Source organism: Capra hircus, chromosome 2 (assembly GCF_001704415.2).
Source record: "Capra hircus breed San Clemente chromosome 2, ASM170441v1, whole genome shotgun sequence".
NCBI classification, from domain to species: Eukaryota; Metazoa; Chordata; class Mammalia; order Artiodactyla; family Bovidae; genus Capra; species Capra hircus.
Window position 1 is genome coordinate 29305602 of NC_030809.1, and position 26578 is coordinate 29332179.

Genomic DNA, 26578 nt, shown 5'->3' on the forward strand with positions numbered 1-26578 from the left:
AAGGACCGCATTATCCTCCTTCCTGAAACAACCAAGAACCTGGACAAACTATGTGAAACATTGCATCTCAAGACATTGGACATGAATCAGTGAAGGACAGTGATCCCTGAGAGATGGGAAATAAATTAGCTTTATGACTATGTTAGCTTGCTTGCTAGTGAAAGTTTCTAGGTTGCCACACAAGGACAGGGAACCAGGCAGAGCCAGTCCTGGGCTCTTCCTGAGTTGAGGAAGTGGAGCTAGGAATCTAGGGAATGCAAGGTGGCTAGAATTCACAAAGCAGAGTACCAGAAGGGAAAGCTACACAAAGAAGGAATTGTAGAGATCTGCAGAGAGTCCCCCTTGAGTATTCATTTTGAGTGCTGAGCAGCATGTGCAGGTGAGGAGACTGGTCGAGGCCAGGGAAAGAACCACCCTAAAGGATCTAAATGGATGATACTTAGAGTATATATATAAAGCCAGGCATAGTTCCTGTTCCTAATGGCCATTTGAATGCCTCCAAAAAGACTCGCCTCATTAATGAGGAAAAACTGTCCCTAGACGAATTGCTGCTCTGCTCCCAGATAACAAACCTTAAACCCAACATTGTACTGTTTCTGGGTAACCTAACCACATCCCATAACAAAATTTGAGAATGTATAGAAATAAAAAGTATCCAGTACCCCACAAGATAAAATTTCACAGTTTCTGGCCTCCAAGAAAATACTATGAAGTGTACAAAGAAACAAAAAACAACTCATAAGGAAGAGAAAAATTAATAAATACTGACTCAGAAATGACACATATGGCGGATTCATGTTGATGTATGGCAAAACCAATACAATATTGTAAAGTAGCCTCCAATTAAAATAAATAAATTTAAACTAAAAAAAAAAAGAAATGATACATAGGATAGAATTAGTAGACCAAGGGTATCAGGCTATTAACCTAAATCAGTAATGACACTAAGTATAAATACACTAAATGTTTCAGTAAAAGACTAGATTTTAAAGGAAGAATGATAATCTCATATGCTATTTAAAAGACAATTGCAGTATAAAGATGGAGAAAGGTTGGAAGCAGAAGGATGAAAAAATATACATGTGTCTTGTCCAAACTACAGTGTATAGGAGTACATAGTAAGGAATAAAGCTGATAGAAAGCTAATGATAACTTCAAGGTTGTGATTGGGAAGGGGCACTTGGAGGTTTTTGACATTAATGGTTGTTACTTATGTGTTTGCTTTATAAAAATATGTTAAGCTCCACACTTTATTTTTATACAACAGTGCTACACATTGGACTTTTATATACTTTTCTATTCTATTTCACAGTTTTTTGTGTTTTTTTTTTAAGTAAAAAACCAAACACTGGCTAACAGATGTCCTTGGCACATAGTAAGTTGTTCGAGGACAGTTGGCTTTTCCTTATAAAAAACTGTATCATATTCCTGCTTTGTAGGATGCAAAAAGTAAATGTCCAGGCAAATTAAAGACCTGAATAGGAGGGAAAACAAGATTTTAAATTGTTAAAAGCATATAGTAAACCATTTCTCTGATCTTACTTTATAGAATGATTCTTAAGATAGAAACTGAAACCATAAAGAAAGACTGATATGTTCAACTTAGGTAATAATGAGGAAATTATAAAATAACAATGAAATCATGTTCCATTCATTAGAGGGATAATACTGTAATGGAGACTATGTGAAAAGGGGAAATTGTCTATTGGGGGAAATTCTCTATTGGTGGAAACATAAATTGGTACAGCATTTTTGGGAAACAATCATTAGCTAGGAAAATTTTAAATGAAAATTAAAAATATTCCTAACATTTTCACTGCTAAGCTTATAAATTAGAGTAAGTTCTCAAGGAGATTGGGTAAGAATATTTGTTGCATAATAGTGGAAAGAGTTCACTGCCTAAAGGTTTTCAAGACTAGGTAAACTGATGTATGATAGCCATCAGGTGGATAAAAATGAATAAAAAAGTAAAACTGTATTTTTTCTCAAGCTATTAACTTGGCTTATTTTGATTGTACATTACCATATTATTTGCCTCTTCAGCTCCCTATCACTAGATTTGCTAATTTACATTTGTGAAATTTTTTTCCCAAGTGATCATTATTACTGATATTTCCTCAAATTTAGGATATTTATTTCCCCCTAGACATTGACTTCTCTGAATCTAGTAGGGGAAGAAAGCAGCATTCAAATTTGTTTTGTTTCTTTGTTAAATTTTCTTTTTTATAGGACTAATATTTCAAGCCAAACTCCATCTGCCAAAAGAAGTTTGGGATTTCTTCCTCAGCCAGCTCCTCTTTCTGTTAAAAAACTGAGGTGTAACCAGGATTACACTGGTTGGAACAAGCCAAGAGTGCCCCTTTCCTCTCACCAACAGCAGCAACTGCAGGGGTAGGTAAATTATTTTATTTCGCTTTCTTTTTATAAAGTGATTCAACTGAAGTATGTTCTACTTGGTATGTGTGCATGCTAAATCTCTTCAGTCGTGTCCGACTCTTTGTGTCCCTGTAGACTGTAGCCCACCAGGCTCCTTTGTCCATGGGGATTCTCCAGGCAAGAATACGGGAATGGCTTGCCATGCCCTCCTCCAGGGGATCTTCCTGACCCAGAGATCAAACCCACATCTCTTACATCTGTTATAGTGGTCTCTTATATCTTCTGTATTGGCAGACCAGTTCTTTACCACTAGCACCACCTGGGAAGCCCTTTCACTTGGTATAAAAAATGATTAAAAGAGTCATAAATTATAGTTCTCAAATATATTTTCACTTATTAAAGATTTATCACGTCCATGAAGTTCCGTTCATTATCTAGTCTCTAATTTTTGGACCTTGAAAACAAAACACGCGTGTGTGTGTTTCCGTGTAAATGTATGCTGCTGCTGCTGCTGCTGCTGCCAAGTTGCTTCAGTCATGTCTGACTCTGTGCGACTCCATAGACAGCAGCCCACCAGGCTCACCCGTCCCTGGGATTCTCCAGGCAAAAACACTGGAGTGGGTTGCCATTTCCTTCTCCAATGCATGAAAGTGAAAAGTGAAAGTGAAGTCGTTCAGGCATGTCCAACTCTTAGCGACCCCATGGACTGTAGCCCACCAGGCTCCTCCAAATGTGTATATATATATATATATAAATATATATATAAAAAATCATAAAGAAGAAAATGCGTATTCTTAAATCTCCTATACTTCGTCCATCTCCTTAGATACTTCAGTATTAATTTTATTTTTATCTTTACCAGCCTCATGCTTATATTTTTATTAACCATACAAAAATGAGATCATGGTATAATAGCTGTAATAGTAATATCAGTCATAGCTGAAGTGTTTGTTATGTGCCAGAAACTGTGTTTCAATGAATTTTGTCTTTAAATCCTCACAGTAGCTCTCTGAGCTAGATGTATTAAAAAATCTGTTTTTGTAGATTAAGGGAATAAGACTTGTGCTTCCCTGGTAGCTCACCTGGCAAAGAATCCACCTGCAATGCAGGAGACCCTGGCTCAATTACTGGGTTGGGGAAATCCCCTGGAGAAGGCAAAGGCGACCCATTCCAGTATTTTTGGTCTTCCCTGGTGACTCAGATGGTAAAGAGTCTGCCTACAGGGCGGGAGACCTGGGTTTAAGACCTCAGTTCGATCCCTTGGTTGAAAGATCCCCTGGAGGAGGGCACGACAACCCTCTCCAGTATTCTTACCTGGAGTATCCCATGGACAACAGAGCCTGGTGGGCTACAGTCCATGGGGTTGCAGAGTCAGATGTAACCAAGCGCCTATACACAGTGCAGCACAACTAAGGCTTAGAGGAATTAATTAACTTACTTGAGGTGTTGTAATACACTAATAGTGAATCTAGGTAGTTGGAGCCCTCTTGCATATTTTTCCTTGCAGCTTTATTGCAGTATAATTGGCATACAGCACTGTATAAGTTTAAATTGTACAGCATAATAATTGGACTCATATACATCATGAAATGATTACCACAGTAAGTTTAGTGACTATCAGTCATCTTGCATAAATATAAAAGAAAAAGATTTTTAATTGAAGTATAGTTGATTTACAGTGTTAATTTCTGCTATACAGCATAATGATTCAGTTATACATATTTAAAATGTTCTTTTCCGTATGTTTTATCATAGGATATTGAATATAGCTCCCTGTGCTATACAGTAGGACCTTGCTGTTTATCCTTTCTGTATATAATAGCTTAGATCTGCTGATCCCCAACTTCCAACTCTATCCCTCCCCCTTGGCAACCACCAGATGTTGTTTATGACCATGATTCTGTTTCACAGATAGGTTCACTTGTGACATATTTTCGATTCCACATATGAGTGATATCATATGGCATTTTTCTTTCCCTGTCTGATTTACTTCACTTAGTGTGATAATCTCTAGTTGTATCTGTGTTGCTGCATATGGCATTATTTCATACTTTTTTATGGCCGAGTAGTACACACACACACTTTCTTTATCCATTCATACACATACACACACACACACACTCACACTCACACTCGTACTCTTTCTTTATCCATTCATCTGTCAGTGGACATTTGGTTTGTTTCCATGTCTTGGCTTCTGTGAATAGTGCTGCTGTGAACATAGGGCTGCATGTGTCTTTTTTAATTATAGTTTTGTCTAGATATATGCCCAGGAGTGAGATTGCTGGATCATCTGGTAATTCTTCTACCACCACCACCACCACCCATTAAGGAAAGTGCACTTTGTTAAAGTAATAGAAGAGGATGTGCTTGAATTAGTCACCAGATCCACGAAATGAATACAAATGTTAAAAAACAGGCTACCTCTATACAGACTAGAAGTGAAAAACAGAAAATATGTGTCAAAATATTTAGTCCAGTAAAAATTCTACCCCAAAAACCAATACGAACTGCAAGAAAATTGTTATATAGTACTCAAAACTGAATTAAATATCCTCAAATAAGCATTTGAAGATATGAAAAAAGCACCATAAATCAATAATTCTAACCCACAATCAGAATGGGCAATCAGGAAGAAATGATAGTTGCTTGAACACAAAAGAGAGAGAGAGGAAGACAGGCAACATCATATCAAAAATTAAGTCTAAATGAAAGTTCCCCAAGGGAAAATAAGTTCAAATGAAAATTTAATAAGGGACTTTGAAGGAAAAAACAAGGAGGAAAATGAGATAAAGAAGTATAAGCGGGGGAAAAAAAAGAAGTATAAGCAGTCAGTGAGGAAGTAGTTGAATTAGAAAACAGGCAAGGTCCCATGGCACATATAATTAGAATCTCTGAAGAAAAAAATCCTAACAGTGAAACAGAACAAGTATTTATAACCATAACCCAAGAAAACTTTGAAATAAAATTTTCAGAAATAAAATTACTGAATTTATACATTCAAAGAGCCCTCCAAGTACCTGGAATATTGAATGAACAAGACACATCTTAGTACAAGTATAAGACTTTAAAGATGATATAAAATCCTTAGTGCCTTGAGTCAAAAGGTGAGATAATTTGTGAGGGAAAGAGAAATAGACTTCTCAGTCATCATTAAAAGCAGATGAAAAAAGAACATCATTTTCAAGAAACTTGATGAAAGAAAGGATAAACAGATATGCCAATCTAAGCTGTCAGGTATGTGGGCTAGGAAAAAATAAGTTTTAAAGTGGAAGAACTTGGAATAATGTACACATAAGCTCTTCCTGAGGTCTCTATAGGGTATGAGCTTCATCTAGCCAAGAGGTAATGAAGGAGATACTGGCAAAAGATAGATGGTGAATGTTTGATATATTCAGTTATAGAGATAAGACAATGGTGGAAACACCAATATATAAGAATGACATATACATATTCTCTCTTCTGACAAAGGAGTATGATTGTAACTAAAAATGGAAGGAGAGAGAAAGAAAAGTAAAATAACTAAATTGACTGTCATCAGTAGTAAGTGCAAGTCAAAAAGTACTATTTAAAATGGACAGATTAGATAGAAAAAAAAAGAATTACAAGCACTATAAAAATATAAATACAGATATAACCACTTTTTAAAAAAACCTTTTTTAAAATCAAGAGATATTTCTAAAACACCAGATGAATAAGTAAAACATAGCAATGGGACACAGTTGAGTCCAAATGTATTTGTCACATCAAGAAATGTGAATGGTCTGACACATCTAATAGAAAAATATTTTCAAAGTAGCTCAGAAAGCAAAATCAATTCTGTGCTGTATAATAGAGATATACCTAGAACAGTGATTTTTAAAGTTGTAAAATAAAGGGAGGGAAAGCAATTTGGCCGTCCGTTAGAAACAGTTAAGAAAGCAGAGGTTGCGGTCCTAATAGCTGATAAAATAGAATATTTAAGGACATAAAACATCAAAAAAATCATCAGATAGATCTACAGAAAACAGTAAATGCCATACTCTGATCATAGAGTACAGACCTTTTCAAGCACATACAGAGCATTCACAAAAAGTAATCACATGTTAGGGCACAAAGGAAAAATCAGGAGACCCCATAAAGTAGAAATGGGACAGCCACCATCTTTTGATCACAGTAAAATGAAACTGGATAATAAACATGAAACTAAATATTAAAAATGTAACTTCCAACTAGAAATTCTAAAAACCCTATTAAGTGACCCTTGCTGTTGCTGCTGCTTCTGCTGCTAAGTCGCTTCAGTCGTGTCCGACTCTGTGCGACCCCATAGACGGCAGCCCACCAGGCTCCTCCATCCCTGGGATTCTCCAGGCAAGAACACTGGAGTGGCTTGCCATTTCCTTCTCCAGTGCATGAAAATGAAAGTGAAGTCGCTCAGTCGTGTCCGTCTCTTTGCGACCCCATGGATTGTAGCCTACCAGGCTCCCCTGCCCATGGGATTTTCCAGGCAGGAGTACTGGAATGGGTTTCCATTGCCTTCTCCCAGTGACCCTTGAGTCAAACACAAATAACAGATGTTCTGAAGATGAATGATAATGAAAACTCTGTTTATCAGTATCTATGGGATACATTTACAGCAGTGATCAGAAAAAAATTAGTCCTAGATACCTGTATCAATACAAATGAAAGGATGAAAATATGAATTCCAAGCACAAAATGAACAAAGAGTATAGAAGAACAAAATAATCCAAAAGGAAACAAAAGCAAGATAATAATAAAGATTAAAGTTTGAATTGCATGTAACAAAGAACTGAAAAATAGTAAATAAACACATTATTAACCAGAGACGTATTAATGCCACAGATTTTTGTTTCTGCAGTTATCACCTGATCAGTAACAAAGTATAAAAAAAGTTCATGATTTAGAAAATAATATCAATAGTTTATTTAAATTGATCCCAGTAAAGGTAAAAAATACTTTCACCAGTTTCCATAGAAGAAAAAAGAAGCCTATCAGGGTGCTCCCACTGATAGAAGAAGTTAATAGAAACCATTCCTGAGAAAGCATAGTTCAGTTCGGTTCAGTCGCTCATTCGTGACTGACTCTTTGCAACCCCATGAATCACAGCACGCCAGGCCTCCCTGTCCATCACCAACTCCCGGAGTTCACTCAAACATTGAGTTGGTGATGCCATCCAGCCATCTCATCCTCTGTCGTCCCCTTCTCCTCCTGCCCCCAATCCCTTCCAAGCATCAGGGTCTTTTCCAATGAGTCAACTCTTCGCATGAGGTGGCCAAAGTATAGGAGTTTCAGCTTTAGCATCATCCCTTCCAAAGAAATCCCAGGACTGATCTCCTTTAGAATGGACTGATTGGATCTCCTTGCAGTCCGAGGGACTCTCAAGAGTCTTCTCCAACACCACAGTTCAAAAGCATCAATTCTTCAGCGTTCAGCTTTCTTCACAGTCCAACTCTCACATCCATACATGACCACTGGAAAAACCATAGCTTTGATTAGAGACATTAGTTTAAAAGACAAAATTTTTAAGAAAACTGGAGGGGGAAAAATAGAATTGTAAAAATAATAGTTGGAGACATCAATACTTCACTTCAGTAATATATAGAACATATAAACAGAAAAGTCAGTACGGAAATATGGGAGTTGACCAACACTGTGAACTGCTTAGACCTAACTAATGTAGTTGGTTGGTGCAAAAGTAATTGTGGTTTTGCATTGTTGAACTTTGCCATTCGATATTGGAATACATTCTTAAATGTGGTTATGTTATACGTCATTTTAATGCACATTTCTTGTTTTATGTTTTGCTGTTTATTATGTATTTTAGACTAGGGAAATGATGTTAGACAAAAAGCAAATTCAAGCAGTTTTCTTATAAGTTCATAATGGGTCATAAAGCAGTGGAGACAACTCGCAACATCAACAATCCATTTGGCCCAGGAACTGCTAACAAGTGTACAGTGCAGTGGTGGTTCAAGATGAAGAGTGCAGTGGTCAGCCATCGAAAGGTGACCACAATCAGTTGATCCTCTTAAAACTACACTACCATTCTACAGTCATTTGGCATTTGCAGCAAATTAGAAAGGTGAAAAAGCTTGGTATAAGGGGGTACTTCAGGAGTTGACTGAAAATCAAAAGAAAATCATTTTGAAGTGTCATCTTCTCTTATTCTACCCTACAATGAGATGTTTCTCAATTGGATTGTGACTTGTGATATAAAGTGGGTTTTATACAACAACCTGCAATGAGTAGCACAATGGTTGGGCCTAGGAGAAGCTCCAGAGCACTTCCCAAAGCCAAACTTGGCATCAAAATAAAGATGATCACTGTTTGGTGATCTGCTGCCAGTCTGATCTACTATAGCTTTCTGAATCCTGGCAAGACCATTACATCTGAGAATTATGCTCAGCGATTCGATGAGATGTATCGAAAACTGCGGTGCCTGCAGTCGTCATTGGTCAACAGGAAGGACCCAGTTCTTCTCCATGACAATACCCGACCACACATCACACAGCCAACGCTTCAAAAGTTGAACGAGTTGGGCTACGAAGTTTTGCCTCATCTGCCATATTCACCTGATGTCTCACCAACCAACTACTAGTTCCTCAAGTATCTCAACAACTTCTTGCAGGGAAAACACTTCCACAATAAGCAGGAGGCGAAATTGCTTTCCAAGAGGTGGTTGAATCCCAAAGCACAGATTTTTACACTACAGGAATAAACAGACTTCTTTCTCACTGGCAAACGTGTTGATTGTAATGGTTCCTGTTTTGATTAATACAGGTGTTTGAGCCTAGTTATTTAAAATTCACAGTCCAAAACTGCAGTTACGTTTACACCAACCTAATAGAAGACTCCACCCAAGGGCAGAATATGCATTCTTCTTACATGCACATGAAACATTTTCCAGTAGAAACCCTGTTAGGCCATACAGTAAGTGTCAATACATTTTAAAAGATCGAAATCATTCAAAGTATCTTCTGCAGTCACAATAGAATGAAGTTAGAAATCAGTAACAGAAAATTGGAAATATGTGAAAATTAAACAGCATACTCTTAAACAACCAGTGAGTCAAAGAATAAAATCACAAGAGAAGTTAAAAATTACTTGAAGACAAATGAAGGATAAAACGGCATACCAGAACTAATGAGAAAGGGTAAAAACAAAAATCTCCTAGGGAGATTTCTAGCAGCTAGTGCCTACGTTAAAAAACAGTGTTTATGAGAATGTGGAGAAATTAGAACCCTTGTACATTGCTAGTGGGAATGTAAAATAGAGCAGGTGTTATGGAAAATAGTATGACAGTTCTTCAAAGAATTAAGACTAGACTTACCATATGATCCAGCACACATATCTGAAATAAGTAAGAGCCATGACATGAACAGATGTTTGTACGTCCATAATAATAACAGCATTATAGCAATAGTCAAGGTGGAAGCAGCCTAAATGTCTGCCAATGAATGAGTAGATAAACATGGTATTAATATATGCATACAATGGAATACTGTTCATCCTTAAATAGGAAAGAAAGTCTGACACATGCTACAGTGTGAATGAACCTTGAACCTACTCATTATGCTAGGTGAAACCAGTCACCACAGGACAAATACTATATGATTCCACTTAAATGAATTACCTAGAGTAGACAAATTTGTAGGGTCAGAAAATAGAATGGTGGTTGCCAGAGAAAGGGGAATGAAGAATTATTGTTTGATAGGTACAGAATTTCAGTTTGGGAAGATGAAAAATTCTGGAGCTGAATGGTGGTGAATGTACTTAATCCCTTGTAAGCTGTATTCTTAATGATTTTTTGGCAAATATTGTGTTTTATGTATTTTACTATGACTTTTTTTTAATGACCTCAACAACCTAACTTTACACTCTGAGGAACTAGAGAAAGAATAACAAATGAAGCGCAAATTTAGCTGAAGAAAGAGAATACTAAAAATTAGAGCAGAGATCAACAGAATGGAGAGTAGAAAAATAATAGAGAAAACCAAAAGTTACTTCCTTGAAAAGATCCACAAAATTGACAGATCTTTAGATAAACAGGCAAAGAAAAAAGAATGAAGACTCAAATCACTAAAATAAAAAATAAAAGTACATTGCACCAGCATTACCAAGATAATATAAAAGAATATCCAACAAATTTGATAACTAGATGAAAGGGTCAAATTCCTATAAGGAATGGAAAATTGTGAGGTTGTAGGGAAAAAAATGTAAAGAAAATAAGAAGTAGGTGTATGAAATTAAAAGCAAAATTTTGCATTATGTTATCCTGGACTGAATGTTGTGCTTAGGGAGAAACAGTACATAGAGAAACACTGGGTCAATTGAGAAAATTGGATTAAAGAAAGTATATTTAGTTCAGTTCAGTTCAGTCGCTCAGTCGTGACCGACTCTTTGCAACCCCATGAATCGCAGCACACCAAGCCTCCCTGTCCATCACCAACTCCCGGAGTTCACTCAAACTCAGTTCCATTGAGTCGGTGATGCCATCTAGCCATCTCATCCTCTGTCATCCCCTTCTCCTCCTGCCTTCAATCTTTCCCAGCATCAGGGTCTTTTCCAATGAGTCAACTCTTCACGTGAGGTGGCCAAAGTACTGGAGTTTCAGCTTTAGCATCATTCCTTCCAAAAAACACCCAGGACTGATCTTTAGAATGGACTGGTTGGATCTCCTTGCAGTCCAAGGGACTCTCAAGAGTCTTCTCCAACACCACAGTTCAAAAGCATCAAATCTTTGGCACTCAGCTTTCTTCACAGTCCAACTCTCACATCCATACATGACTACTTGAAAAACCATAGCTTTGACTAGATGGACCTTTGTTGGCACAGTAATGTCTCTGCTTTTTAATATGCTTTCTAGGTTGGTCATAACTTTCCTTGCAAGGAGTAAGCATCTTTTAATTTCATGCCTGCAGTCACCATCTGCAGTGATTTTGGAGCCCCAAAAAATAAGGTCTGACACTGTTTCCACTGTTTCCCCATCTACTTGCCATGAAGTGATGGGACCGGATGCCATGATCTTCATTTTCTGAGTGTTGAGCTTTAAGCCAACTTTTTCACTCTCCTCTTCACTTTCATCAAGAGGTTTTTAGTATATTAGATAAGGGTATTATGTTAGCATTAAATTTTATAATGTTTGTAACTGTACTCTAGCTATATAAGAGAATATTCTTATTCTTATGAGATATATCCTGAAGTATTTAGAGCTAAATGGCTATGATCTATGCAACTTATTCTTAAATGGGTCAGGAAAAATATATAAGGAGAGGTGTTAAATGATAAAGCATATAGTAACAAAAGGGTTAACAAATTAGTGAGTCTGGTAAAAAATATTTTTCTGTGCAACTTTTCTGAAAGAGAATATTTACAAATGTTTTTTTCAAACTTTCAAACAGTGTACTTTGGAATAATATTTGACAGTACCCATTTAGCATACATATGTTCTGACTAAGTCCCCTATCCTTTTTAGCATTCATTTGAAAACAGAATTTTCCTTGAGTTGAAACTAAAGTGTAATAATGTTAGACTGTGGTGGTTCTCTAAGTGTGGTCTCCACACCAGCAGCGTCTGCATCAACTGAGACCCTTTTAGACACACACATTTTTGCACGTTTCCTGTCCAGACCTACAGAATCAGAAATTCTGGAGTTGGGCCCCAGCAGTATGTAGTTCAACAAGCTTTCCAGGTGATTCTGATGCATATTATAGTGGAGGACCCCTGCTCAAGTGAACATGTTTTAGGAACTACTGTTGTCTTCAAAAGTACCATTTCTTTCATTTTCAGCTTCTCCAATTTGGGAAATACCTGCTATATGAATGCTATTTTACAATCTCTGTTTTCACTCCAATCATTTGCAAATGACTTGCTCAAGCAAGGTATCCCATGGAAGAAAATTCCACTCAATGCACTTATCAGGTAATTATTATATACTTACTGAGTAACCTCTTAACTGTCGATTATAGAATATTGGTGTTTTATATACTTAAAATTTTATGTGCCATTGTTAGCAGTCCTTAAAATATACCTTCCAGTGTTTTGTAAAACCTGCTAAACTTGTCTCTCTTGTTTTATCAGACGCTTTGCACACTTGCTTGTTAAAAAAGATATCTGTAATTCAGAGACCAAAAAAGACTTACTCAAGAAGGTTAAAAATGCTATTTCGGCTACAGCAGAGAGATTCTCTGGTTATATGCAGAATGTGAGTACTAATTGTTTTTAAGTACCTTAGAGATTGGGAAAATTGAGATGATTTTAGTGTGTTACCCAATTTAGTTTATCTTATTATTTATATATTTTTGGCTGTGTTGGGTGTATGTTGTGGTGCATAAGTTCTTTGTTGCTGCGAATGGGCTTTCTCTAGTTATGGCAAACAGGGGCTACTCTGTAGTTGAAGTGCGCAGGCTTCCCATTGTGATGGCTTCTCTTATTGTGGAGCACGGGCTCTCTAGCACAGGCTCTCTATCGCGGGCTCGATAGATGTGATGCACGGACTTAAGTTGCCCCCAGGCATGTGGGATCTTAGTTCCCCAGGCCAGGGATTGAACCAATCTCCCCTGTATTGGCAGGCAGATTCTTAAGCCCGGGATCACCAAGGAAATCCCAATTTTATTTTAAAATGAGATTTGTATACGTGTTCATTACAGGTTGGAGGACTTCCAGTAAGGTTCAATATGACTCTGTGTATTTTATCATTTTAATAATATCGATGTGATTTGCCCCATTGTAGGACCTTAGACTATTTTAGTTACAAAGGCTATTTTAGAAAAATCACTCTTTTTTTGAAAACAAATGAAGGAATGATTCGCTTATTAGTCATGCTAATCTAACTTATAGTTAGGAACATAAAATCTGTCATTTGTTGTCATTTTTCACAAAATATGTACCCTAAAGCACTAGAGTAAATCTGACCTTTTTCCACACATGTTACTGACTTCCAAGTGCTTTAGTTTTATAGATCACAGTGTTACTAACCTATTATTGTAGCAAGAAATGGTTTGATCTGATTAAGGATATTATACCTTCTTAGGATGCTCATGAATTTTTAAGTCAGTGCTTAGACCAGCTGAAAGAAGATATGGAAAAATTAAATAAAACTTGGAAGATTGAACCTGTTCCTGGAGAAGAAAATTCACCAGATATTTCAGCTACTAGAGTATATACTTGCCCTGTTATTACTAATTTGGAGTTTGAAGTTCAGCACTCCATCATCTGTAAAGTGTAAGTAATCTCTTAAAAAAAAAACACACATCTTTTCCCTTTTAATTCTTTATGGCAAGTGACTAAAACTCTTCTCTGAGAGTGTTAGTTGCTCAGTCGTGTCCTACTCTTTGCGACCCCATGGACTGGGACTGTAGCCCTCTAGACTTCTCTGTCCAAACTCTTTTAGAAGAGTGTAATTCTTCATTCCTGTGTCATGGGTAAACATGAATATAAATATCTTTGTTCATTATCTCTATTCTCTATGAAAATGCGTGATGGGGTGAGAACTAAAGCGAACTTAAATAGTTTGTTAAATGCTTTAGTGCTGACTGGTTAATTTTGCTCTACTTTTTGTGTGTGCCCATGCCCTGAAAAGACCCCCTCCTATTTGTTGTTTATTTTGTTGAACCAAACTGTTTTTATTAAAAATGTATTATATATAAAATACTTAAAAATATAAATTATTTTTTAATTTTTGCAATGCTTTTTAATCTTGTTTATATATGGGGGTTTCCCTGGTGGCTCAGTCAATAAAGAATCCACCTGCAATGCAAGAGATGTGGGTTCAGTCCCTCCAGATCCCCTGGAGGAGGGCATGGCAACCCACTGTAGTATTCTTGCCTAGAAAATCCCATGGACAGAGGAGCCTGGTGGGCTACAGTCCATAGGGTCGCAAAGAGTCGGACACGACTGAAGCAACTGAACACGCATGCACAGTTCCAAGACCTGAACTAGAGAGCCAACGGAGTAAGTACCAATCCCAGAATAGGAGACTACTGATGTCCAGCTCAAGTAGATAGGCAGAGAGAGCAAATTCTCTCTTTCTGTTTATATTAATTATTTTTAAAATAATTTTATTTATTTATTTTTGACTGTGCTCAGTCTTCATTGCTACATAGACTTTTTTGTAATTGTGGAGAGCAGGGATTACTATCCAGTTGTGATGCATGGGCTTCTCATTGCAGTGATTTCTCTTGTTGTGGAGCATGAGCTGTAGAGTGTGTGGGCTTCAGTAGCTGGGGCATGAGAACTCAAGTCATTGTGGGTCTCGGGCTCTAGAGCACAGGCTCAGTAGTTGGGGCACACTGGCTTAGGGGCATGTGGGGTTTGGGAAAATAAAAAAATCTAAAATTCAGCATTTATCTCTCATGCCTGCATACACTTGCTCAGTCACTTTAATCATGTCTGACTCTTTGTGATCCTGTGGACTGTAGCCACCAGGCTCCTCTGCCCATGGGATTCTCCAGGCAAGAATACTGGAGTGGGTTGCTGTGCCCTCCTCTAGGGGATCTTCCCAACGCAGTCTCTTATGTCTCCTGCATTGGCAAGTAGGTTCTTTACCACTAGCACCACACTTTAAGCCCCTTCTCAAGCCTAGTCATAAGAAATTCTTTGGGGGAACAGTGTTTCTGAAGTATATTTTTATTTAGTATTGCAGTTAGGCTTCTGAATTCTTACATTTATCTTCTTTTATTCTTGCAGATGTGGAGAGATTATTCCCAAAAGAGAACAGTTTAATGACCTCTCCATTGACCTTCCTCGAAGGAAAAAGCCACTCCCTCCTCGTTCAATTCAAGATTCCCTTGATCTTTTCTTTAGAGTAAATACTGTCTTTTGGTATTTTCACATAACTAAATTTTATATATCATAGATAATTGTATTTGAAGTTGCTTTCTTTAAGGCAGAGTTGGACAAAACACTTGCAGGGGAAACAAATGAGAAATATTTATAAATAGTATTTTTAAAAGCTTAATAGATACGGTTGTTAACTGACTGTAGAAGAAAATTCATTGCTCAAGTGGATTATACATCTAACTCAACAACAAGTGTTTTAGGCAACCTTGAAGCAATTAATACAGAGTGACACATGCTAAAATTGGGTAATGCAAATCAAAATTGGAGGCACTGAGTTAGTATACTGAGATCTGAGGAATGAAAAAATACTCTGCTTTTCTTTAGTTTATATGTGCCTTGTTAGAAACAGAAAGGGGGAGTCATGTTTGTTTTAGAGCTGTAGAGCTATAGATAAATATTTGCATATGTGATTCACTGCCACAGATATTCTGAAATTTCCTGGGACATAATTGAACTGTTGTGTATGTAGTAGTCCTTATAATTGATGGAAATGTGTCAGGATCACCTTTAGTCTATATAATAGTGGTTCTTGTTTTGTTGTACTAAATAGGCAAGGTTATCACTCTGAGATTCAAAAACAAAAAAGCCTCTGTTCTTGAAATGATGAAAATTAAGCTCCACTCAGAGATAAATATTCTGCTTTTCTTTTTTTTAATCATTCCTTACTATTCCTGTTGTTATCATAGAATTTGAAGCTTTTTCTGTATATCTTTACCCCCATTTTTTAAGGATATCTTGTTTCAGTTTTCTCTAGGTAATGATATCTGCCCCAAACTGGTCCTTTTAGAGCAGTTGTTCTTAGTGGGCTGTCACCAGAAAATTGAGTTCCATTATAAGAAAGGGGTAGAGTTACACCTAACAGACCAGGAACTCCGCCTAACCTTGAAGGTGATCTTGTCTCTGCTATGGCCAAATGTTAAAATCTGGATATTCTCTTAGCAGTGGTTCTCGTGTATCCATGGGGAAAAGGTATCCATCGGAAATCTGCTACTGTGGTTACTATCATAAATTGAGCTGTTTCCATGGTTAAAAAAAGGAAATTATAAGTTGTGAAACAGGGCATATGTTACATTATATTTTGAGGATTAAGTCTTAATTTAGTAAGGTTTGTGATTCTGGACACAAAATTTAAACTGGAATTTTTCCCCCTTGTCTTTTTAACAGGCAGAAGAACTTGAGTATTCCTGTGAGAAATGTGGTGGAAAATGTGCTCTTGTCAGGCACAAATTTAACAGGCTACCCAGGTAAGATTAATTGTCTCTTCATTTTTTCTTCTTTAAAGTACTGAAAAATATTAGTGCATAAGTGAGGCTTATCAGATGGATTGGTAAAGAAGGTTAGCAAAGCTAAGACATGAAGAGGATAGAGAATGGAAAGCTAGAATTCCCTTGTATAAGAAAGGAAGAGAATTTGGAATGTTGAAAAAGAGGGAACCTGAGAGCCCCAAGAAGTTGGCAACAAGAGGATGAGGCTGATGAGATTTTAGAATAATGACAGAAATGAGATAGTAAAGTAAAATTTTAATTCAATAATGTGTAACACTCAGTTAAAATCTGTCATGCTGTAATTTCCCTCTCTTAACCCCAGACCTTCAATAAAAATATGCTACAGACACATACACATGTGCGTGTGAAAATAAAAGTAATTTTTTTTGCAATTTGTGCTTTCTTTTTTTTCAGAGGGTAAGTTGGTAAGTTTGGCGGAGTTCCTGGTCTGTTAGGTGTAACTCTACCCCTTTCTTATAATGGAACTCAATCTTCTGGTGACAGCCCACTAAGAACAACTGCTCTAAAAGGACCAAAGTTTGGGGCAGATATCATTACCTAGAGAAAACTGAAACAAAAAATCCTTAAGAAATAGGGGTAAAGATTCACAGGAAAAGCTTCAAGAGATTTTGAAGCTTTTTGAAATTCAAGAATTCTGAATTAGGAACGAAATTAATTTATATTGTATTAATCTGTATAAACAAACAGAAAGCCAAACTAGTTTAAAAATATAGGATTGTAGAACAGCTTTCAGTTCTTTCCAAGAACAGATCTCAACCACAAACAAGATTATCATTAACATTATTTATGTGGCACTTTGCCTTCAGAGTGCCTTACTTTCTTTTAGAAGCTTCACTTTTCTATGAGTGAATGTGGAGTTTCTGGAACCAGCCCCTAGGGACTAGTTCTTTTACATTCTGTATCTGTGCCTTTCTAGAAAATGAATTTCTTTTAAAGAAATGGCTTTCTAAATCATAGCAGTATTATGTTGACCATAGTCTCTTTTTTTCCTTGAGAGACTTATTCTTTCCTATTTGTGAGTGTTTTAAGGCAAGAGAACGTTAGTCACTCAGTCATGTCTGAATCTCTGTGACCCTGTAGACTGTAGCCTGCCAGGCCCCTCTGTCCATGAAATTCTCCAGGCAAGAATGCTGGAGGGGGTAGCCATTCCCTTCTTCAGGGAATCTTCCCAACCCAGGGATTGAACCTGCGTCTCCCGCATTGCAGGCAACTCTTTACTGTCTGAGTCTCCAGGGAAGCCCAAGCCATCAGGGAAGGCAAGAGAGTCAGGGGAATAAATCTTAAAAAGGATTGATTGTTAACCAGCTGTCACTAAGGAAATCAGTCAAGCCTTTGTGTCATAAATCCTAATTACTGGACTTGCTCTATTTTTGTTCATTTCAGTATTAAATCAGTCTGTTTTATTCTTGAAGGCCCTGATATCGTTATCAAATCTGTTCATTTGTAGTCCACCTCAGCTTTACAGATGAGTGATGATTTGACTGTTTCATATTACCCTTTATTTTGGTGGGATCATTTGAAAATTTAGTCAAATATTTGACATTTGACATTCATCTTAGTCTCTTCACATCAGTTGGATACTTGTACTCTCTCAAGTTGTGAGTTTGAAGGCTATGAATTCTTGCATACTTTTTAACAGAAATACAGTCAGTAACTTCAGTTTACAGATTTTTGACTTTGTTGTTTCTTTGGTGAAGGTATATACAGTAAGAAAGGAAACAGTTTTCCATAAACATTATTCCCATAGGTGTTCTGAAATTCAATTTTGAAAGTATTCTTGTGGGCTATGAAATATGTTTAGTCTGTTAAACAGTGATTATATTCTTTATTAGAGGTAAAATTGTTACTACAGTAGTAATTTTAAAAACACCATGGAGCTAAAAGCCTTTTCAGATCCACAAACCAGACTGGGCATGTACATCTTATAGAACTTTTTTTGAATGTGGAGAAAACTTTTTGTTTCTCTTTTCTCTAGAGAAGAGATAAGAATAGTTCTCATCAAAAGGCATCTTAAAAAATTTTTCACTGTCAAATATAAGGGCTGTTTAACACTTAAATTACCATCTATGGTTTTATAGTAGTAATGTTAGTCACTCAATTGTGTCTGACTCTTTGCGATCCCACGGACTGTAGCCTGCCAGGCTCCTATGTCCATGGGATTCTCCAGGCAAGAATACTGAAGTGGACTGCCATTCCCTTCTCCAGGGGATCTTCTTGACCCAGGGATCAAACCCAGGTCTCCTGTGTTGCAGGCAGATTCTTAACCATTTGAGCTATAGGGTAGACCCTTATGGTTATATGACACCCATTTTTTTACAAACTATATAACACTGAAATAAATAATTTAAGGATTTGACCCAGTATCAATACAGTATTTTAAAATTCAGTTTTCTTGTCTGATATGTTTTGGTTTAAAAGATGCTTGCTCCTTGGAAGAGAAGTTATGACCAACCTAGACAGCATATTCAAAAGCAGAGACATTACTTTGCCAACAAAGGTCTGTCTAGTCAAAGCTATGGTTTTTCCAGTGGTCATGTATGGATGTGAGAGTTGAACTATAAAGCGCTAAAGAATTGATGCTTTTGAACTGTGGTGTTGGAGAAGACTCTTGAGAGTCCCTTGAACTCCAAGCAGATCCAACCAGTACATCCTAAAGGAAATCAGTCCTGAATATTCATTGGAAGGACTGGCGCTGAAGCTGAAACTCCAATACTTTGGCCACCTGATGCGTAGAACTGACTCATTTGAAAAGACCCTGATGCTGGGAAAGATTGAAGGCAGGAGGAGAAGGGGACAACAGAGGATGAGATAGCTGGATGGCATCACTGACTCAATGGACATGAGTTTGAGTAAACTGCAGGAGTTGGTGATGTACAGGGAAGCCTGGCGTGCTGCAGTCCATGGGGTCGCAAAGAGTTGGACACGACTGAGGGACTGAACTGAACTGATGTTTTGTTTTTTTTCTAGTAACATTATTTTACCCAAACCTCTCAATTAATAAACTACCCAGTGCCTGTGTTTTATTTTTATTTGTGTTCTTAGTATCTAGCACAATGCCTAGCACATGGCAGGTATTCAGTAAATGTTCCTTGACAGATCTTTAGTTTGGCCTATTGTAGTCTTCAAATCAAAAGCTTGTCTAACATAGTTAAGTGATCTCTTCTTAGCTGTAAAAGAGTTACCTCTGTTATATTTGAACTAGTAGTGTCATCATCTTCTGTTTTTCAGAATCCTCATACTTCATTTGAAACGATACAGCTTCAATGTTGCTCTCTCACTTAATAACAAGATTGGGCAGCAAGTCATCATTCCAAGATACCTGACCCTCTCATCTCATTGCACTGAAAATACGAAACCACCCTTTAACCTTGGTTGGAGTGCACAGATGGCAGTGTAAGTCCTTGAGAATTTCTTTCCCTTTTGAAGTAGAAAGACTTTTACTATCTGATCAGAATAACAACTGAATTAGATAACACGACTCCAGGTAAAATCATACCAAGAAGGAGATTTTAATTTTGCTTTACTTGAGGATTCTGTGCTAAATTACTTGTGATTTAAGTAATTGAAAAAATGCTTTAATAACAATTTTCAATGTGCATTAATTGCCTTTCATAATAAATTACTTTTTAGGGAGTACTCCTTACTCTTTAGATCACTGGAAGACAGTTTTATACATTTGAGGAATACAAACCAAATTTGCATGGTCTTAAGAGTCCCCTGAACACTAAAATTACCAATTCCTGTGTTTGTTGCCTAGAAGTTCTGTTTCAGCAAATCTGATATAGGACTGGGGAATCAGTATTTTTAATGATTGTCTTTGCTGACTCTTTGAAGTATGCAAACTTGAGAAACAGTATATTAAATATTATGCTGGGACCTTTAAAATAGATTGTGTCTTCATAAAAGTATTATTACCAGTTTGAGCAAAGAACTTCAGTGGTGCCTCAAAATTTTTCCATGAGAAAAGAAGTAACTTTTTATTTTATCATCATGAATCCTGGGAAAACCTTAAGATTTCTTCAGATGTTGCTTTTGCCTCTGCATACTTGCATTACTTTGAGCCATATGTTGTAGTTTCCATTTTATACTTACACACTAAGTGATAAACATTTGCTAAAATGAATTGATGAAGTTTTGTAAAAATTATTTCCCTTTTGGATTAATATTTGAAATATATTCTACATCATATAGGTTTACACTGAACGCCTCCCTGAGTCAATAACGTGTTCCCAGAGAGTCAGTGTTTCTGGATATTCTCTTATGGCCTTTCTTTAGAATGGATATCTTTGCTTGATGCAAACTGCCCTCTACTGGTAGAGCTAGTACTCTTTCTGGAAATATTACCATTTCATACCAGTAGACAAGGCTCTTTACGATCACAGGCCTGAAACTGGGCTCTCTGACTGTACAATTTAATACCTTTGAGACTTTGGACAAATTCCTTGACCTGTCTGAAGGGAAAATAACAGTAGTTGTGAACTTTAAATGAGGTAATATGTATGAATTCTTATAGTGCCTAACATCTAGTAAGTCCTCAATAAATGAGAGCTGTTAACTATTTTATTGCTTAAAAGAACTGAGACAAAGAGAATTTCCCAAGTTGTTCTTTTCCTGTTGTATCAGTATTTGACTTCATTTCCAATATTATTTATTTAGATCATTAGATAAGGCAAAGCCTAGAGAAAGTATTTTGTTTTCTCTTTTGGCCTCTATTAGTTGAAAAGTATAGTTGTTTGCTTTTCAAGAGGATATATAAGGGACTGTAATACAGGATAATTCATTTTATAAGTTAAGTGTATATTTTTTAGTAATGTAATTATATACATTATATATTTTCTAATTTTCTGATAGTTCTAGACCATTGAAAGCCTCTCAAATGGTGAATTCCTGCATCACCAGCCCTTCTACACCTTCAAAGTGAGTTATATTTCTTGTGTACCCAAAATTTGTATTTTTAAGGATTTGGCTTACCCTAATTTCCAGGATTATCCCCTCCCCTTTTCATATTGTTCCTCTTTTTGCATGATAACTGATCTGCATTACTATATTTTGGAATTTTCCTAAATCTGCTTTGAACTGTAATTAGGGAATATCAAGTTTTAACACTGAAGCAAGTTCTGATGATCCTCTCAAAATTTTGCTTTAAAACTTCTTAGATCATCTTTTATATGTAATATTTCCATCCTGCAACTCTAGAAATTGACGGATGACAAGGAATTTTTAGGATTGAAAGGTTAAAGTAACCCTTACTGGTATAAAAAGCACCATTCTTCAAATACACGCATGGAGATCTCAAAATATCTTTTCACCTGTTGCTAACTAGTGTGGGACTTCTTATCTTAGACACTGAACTGGAGCCATTCTGAAAAGGGACAGGAAAACAAATACATGCTAGAATGTAGCTATTCTACAAATATTTTATATATTTTTGCTTCAGACCAGAAGTTTGTCCAAGAAGGAGACAAATCTATTTTTTTTAATATACCTCCTCAATGATTTGACTAGAATTACAGTTCCTGATTAGACATTTCTAAATGACTTGGTTGTCATTTGACTTTAAAACTAATTTTTCTAAAGATTTGATGTCCCAAAGTACTTTTAGAAAAGAGACACTTTTGTTGTTTAAGGGCTTTTGGGGTGCTTATATAACCATAAAATGACATTTGGGAACTGCTGTTTTCTTTTCCTCCTGTTAATTATTTTTCAGTGCAATTAGAACCAGATGACTAACTGACTAGAAATCTGAAATGGTACCGATATGAATACTCTTGCCCGTTCTCAAGATACAAATGAGCAATACCACTTGGCTGCTTAGAAAGTGAGCAAGTGATGCCTTTACAGGATGAATATTTTTCCTTACTACAGGCAAGCTGCCTTCTGTGAATATAGTAACTATTAATGGAATGCACTCTTTATGTACCAAATCACTATAGTTTCAAGAAAGAGATGGTTTCATTGGGCATCATTATACTTGGCATGGTCAATCTGTTCTCCAGGGTCTTACTGGTATGAGAATTTGAGAGATGGTCAATAAAGATGACTAGGCCCTAGAAGACCTGTCATGCCGATCAAACTTAAAAGAGGCTGAATTATGAACCAAAATACCATTGGTTCTTCTGTAATATTCTTTGTCACATTTGACCCTGGTATATTAGTAGCCAGGTGTCACCCTCCTTCAGCAAAGTATTTACATAGATAAATAAATAAATGGTATGTTCAGTTTTGCTTGGTGAGCATGGAATCAGAAATGAAGAATTAAGATGGCTAATTGGCTTTTTCGAAGTTATATTAAAAACTCTTTTTAAATACATATTGGGAGGCTATTCAAGTGTTCAGGCTGAAGTGCAGTGATACCCTGACTGCTCTCAGCCAAAGACCATGGTTGGGCTTATCGCTGACCACTTGCCTCTTTTCTTTGATCTACATTGCTACACATCCTCCTGGTTTCCACTGTGGCCTCTTATTTCTTGATGCCATCATTCTATATGTTTATTTATAGTTTTCACATTTAGATTATTGCATTTTCTAACTTCCATTTGACATTTTTTTTTAGTATAGCATATGAATTTATGTTAACCTTCATCAAAGAAAGTTTGTGCTTTTTTACCTTTACCACTTTTTCCTTTATTTTTGGCTCACTTAGAAGACAACACAGTAACACCTTACTTATCTAGTATCATTAAAAAATAATATTTCATATTCCAAATAAATGAATTTTTATATGATTGAAGCTTGCCTTTTAAAACATTGCCTTTTTAATTTTAATCTTTAAAATGTTTTAACCATTTTAGATGGTTATATCTCTGTAACCTTATAGAATTCCTTATATTATTAAATGAAACACACTGAAGATAATTTAAATATATTGTAATGACTTAGAACCAGCATTGTAAGTATCCATTATTACACTGTGTTTTAATATGGTAATGCCCTCAGAGGCTCTTAATTCTTATGAGACAGTTTGCCTTTACATTCAATTACTTTATAGTTCTTTATTGTCCTTTTGGTGGTTATTCTCTCTCATTTCTTAGCTCTCATTTCTTGATGAACTTGCTACATTATTTTATTCACCTTTTCCTGGGGAAGAAGGGTCCCTGTCTAAACAGTAAAGTTCATGAGCTTAGAAACTACTGCCTTCCTCAGAAGCCTTTTTTTTTTTTAACCTTTTGAGTCTCTGTGTTCTAGAAGGTAGAGGTTGCCAGAAGTTGGACGTGCATATAAATGGATAAGTGGAATGTTACTGTTAATTTAAAGAGCAAAAATTAGTCCTCATACACTCTGTTGTCAAAAACATATATTCATTGCTATGTCTGCATGCATTCAGTAGAGTACTTGCTTTATAAAGACAGTAACAAACTTCTTTGGAGTTGATCATTAAAAGAAAAAAGGCACAAAGTGATTGGTTTACTGATAATATAAAATAGCATAAGAGTTGTCTGATTTTCAAAGCATGGTTCTTTTGGAGTAGGGCAAAGGTAATGCTTAAATATACCTCTTTTGATATTTTTTTTTACTCTGTTAAATCATTCTCCATAATGGAAAAACCTTGTTTTATTTTGATATTTATACTTCAAAGAAATAACAAGGACAGATATTTACTTATCACTTACATAGACTTGTCTGTTTGTTTGTTTCTCTTAAATAATAGGAATTTCTCCTTCAAATCCAAGACCTCTTTGGCTTTATGCCTTGATTCAGACAGTGAAGATGAGCTTAAACGCTCTGTGGCCCTTAGCCAGAGGCTTTGTGAAATGTCAGGCAGTGAACAGCAGCAGGAGGAGCTGGAAAAGGTAAGTGGTTTCTTATCAAAATATCTTGACTATAGAAACAAATGCCTTTCATAAGCAGCATCGGCAAACTTAATAAATACATACAATAGATCGTAAGCTTAATGCACTTGTTCAAACAATTTTAAGAGTATGCCGTTTGTAGCTACAAAACTTGTGTGTTTAAACGTGAATTGAGGCTTTTTTTTAATTGAGATATAATTGACATAAAACATGAGATTAATTTCAACTGTATAACATGATATATTTGTGTATATTTATTGCTAAATTATCACCACAAGAAATCTATTTAACATTATGACTATACCTAGTTACCAAAAAAATTTTTTTTCTAGTGAGTGAGGACTTTTCAGATGTACTTAGCAACTTTCAAATATGCAATGCAATATTATTAACTGTAAATTACATCCCCATGACTTATTTTATAACTGGAAATTTGTACTTTTTTGCCCCGTCACTGATTTCATTGACTCTCTAGTCCTCACCTCTGGCAGCCACCGTCTGTTCTCTGTATCTGTGAGCTTAGTTTTTTTGTTTGTTTTTTCCTGGATTATACATGTAAGTGAAATCATACAGTATTTATCTTTCTCTCCCTCAGGGTCCTTCAGTGATGTCACAAATGGCAAAATTTCATAGTTTTTTCATGGTTGAATAATGTACCATCGTGTGTGTGCGCGAGCACTTATACACACACTCATTTCACATCTTCTTTATCCATTCATCCATCAGTAGAAACTTAGGTTGCTTCAAGATTGATACTTTAAGAAATGAAAGTGGTTGTAAATAAATAGCTTCCTCCTATTAATATTAATCTTCAGAGCTACTTTTACATTGCTGTGTGTGCTGAATCACTCAGTCATGTGCAACTCTTTGCGACCCCTTGGACTGTAGCCTGCCTGGCTCCTCTGTCCATGGGGAATCTCCAGGCAAGAATACTGGAGTGGGTTGCCATGCCCTCCTCCAGGGGATCTTAGACCCAAGGATTGAACCCAGGTCTCCCACATTACAGGTAGATTCTTTACCATCTGAGCCACCAGGTCCTCAAATAATTACTTGCATTATTTTGATACTAATTATTAATATGAGGGAACCATAGTAAATATTTTACATCAACAGGCCAACTAGGTAATCTAAAAGTTTGATGGGTGTGAAGGCACAACTTACAGCATCTTCAGTCTTGACACACAATAATGATAATTTAAGCTTTTTTAGGAGTTTGCATCATCTCATGAAACTGATTTTAAACCTCATTTCAGTAAAATAACAATTATTTCAGTAGTTATTTTTTGTTCAGACTGTTTCCTGTCTAAAGTTAGAGGTAGTTTGTGGTTGCTGACCTTGAGTGAGAAATGACAAAGTGAAAAATTCTCCCAGAAATCAGAGAAATTTATTCATAAAATAACTTATAAATATTTATGAAATCTTGATAGTTTTTATTTTTTTCATCTATTCAAAAAAAAGGAATGAGAGCTACCCACATTTTAAAAAGAATGTTAGGTATAGCAACATAATATTTACGGTGTGATCCATGTATATCTGGAAAAAATATACCAAAAACACTTACATATCTCTGAGTGGTGGATTTTGAATGAGTTTATTTTATTATTTTTATGTATTTTCCAAATGTATACAAAGAGTGTACTTAACATTTATTATAATCAAGCAAGTAAACATGTATCTTTATATGTAGTCAATACATAAAGAATTAAAAGAAAATTAGGCTTTCCAGTTACTTTATTTATTCGTTATTAGTTGTTAACCCAAAACGTCAAAGAAAGGAAACTTTGGCAATTCCCTGGCAGATGAGTGGTTAGGTTTCCACTCTTCCACTGCAGAGGACATGGAACTAAGATCCCACATGCCACATGGCACAGCCAGAAAAAGAAAAAGGAAAGGAAACTTTTTAGAAATAAAACATATCACTTTAAACTCTAAGGTTGCTGTATTTAGGCATTCTGTTTTCTTCTAAAAGCAGTTCTATTCTTTAGGATTCAAAATCATGCAGAATAGAACCTGATAAATCTGAATTGGAAAACTCGGGATTTGACGGAATGAGTGAAGAGGAACTTCTAGCAGCTGTTTTAGAGATAAGTAAAAGAGAAGCCTCACCATCTCTCAGTCATGAAGATGATGATAAACCAACCAGCAGCCCTGATACCGGATTTGCAGAAGATGATATTCAAGAAATGCCTGAAAATCCAGACTCTGTGGAAACTGAGAAGCTGAAGACAATCACAGAGCCCGGTAGGTTTAAAGATAAACATCTGTTGAATAAGACACAACTGTCTT

At 36.2% G+C, this 26578-nt stretch overlaps 1 protein-coding gene across 5 annotated transcripts in view; it reads left to right on the forward strand.

The window, feature by feature from the left end:
- Window positions 1-26578, forward strand: part of USP37 (ubiquitin specific peptidase 37) — an 89483-nt gene that overhangs the window by 37735 nt on the left and 25170 nt on the right. For 4 of the 5 annotated variants that reach the window (XM_018059460.1, XM_018059466.1, XM_018059478.1 and 1 more), the window contains 10 exons: window positions 2230-2391; window positions 12166-12297; window positions 12457-12580; window positions 13409-13599; window positions 15064-15181; window positions 16381-16460; window positions 19731-19895; window positions 21354-21419; window positions 24151-24292; window positions 26278-26533. In XM_018059460.1, the coding sequence (XP_017914949.1) occupies window positions 2230-2391; window positions 12166-12297; window positions 12457-12580; window positions 13409-13599; window positions 15064-15181; window positions 16381-16460; window positions 19731-19895; window positions 21354-21419; window positions 24151-24292; window positions 26278-26533 (1436 nt within the window). The remainder of the gene's footprint in view (window positions 1-2229; window positions 2392-12165; window positions 12298-12456; window positions 12581-13408; window positions 13600-15063; window positions 15182-16380; window positions 16461-19730; window positions 19896-21353; window positions 21420-24150; window positions 24293-26277; window positions 26534-26578) is intronic. The other variant, XM_018059485.1, reaches the window with a different exon arrangement.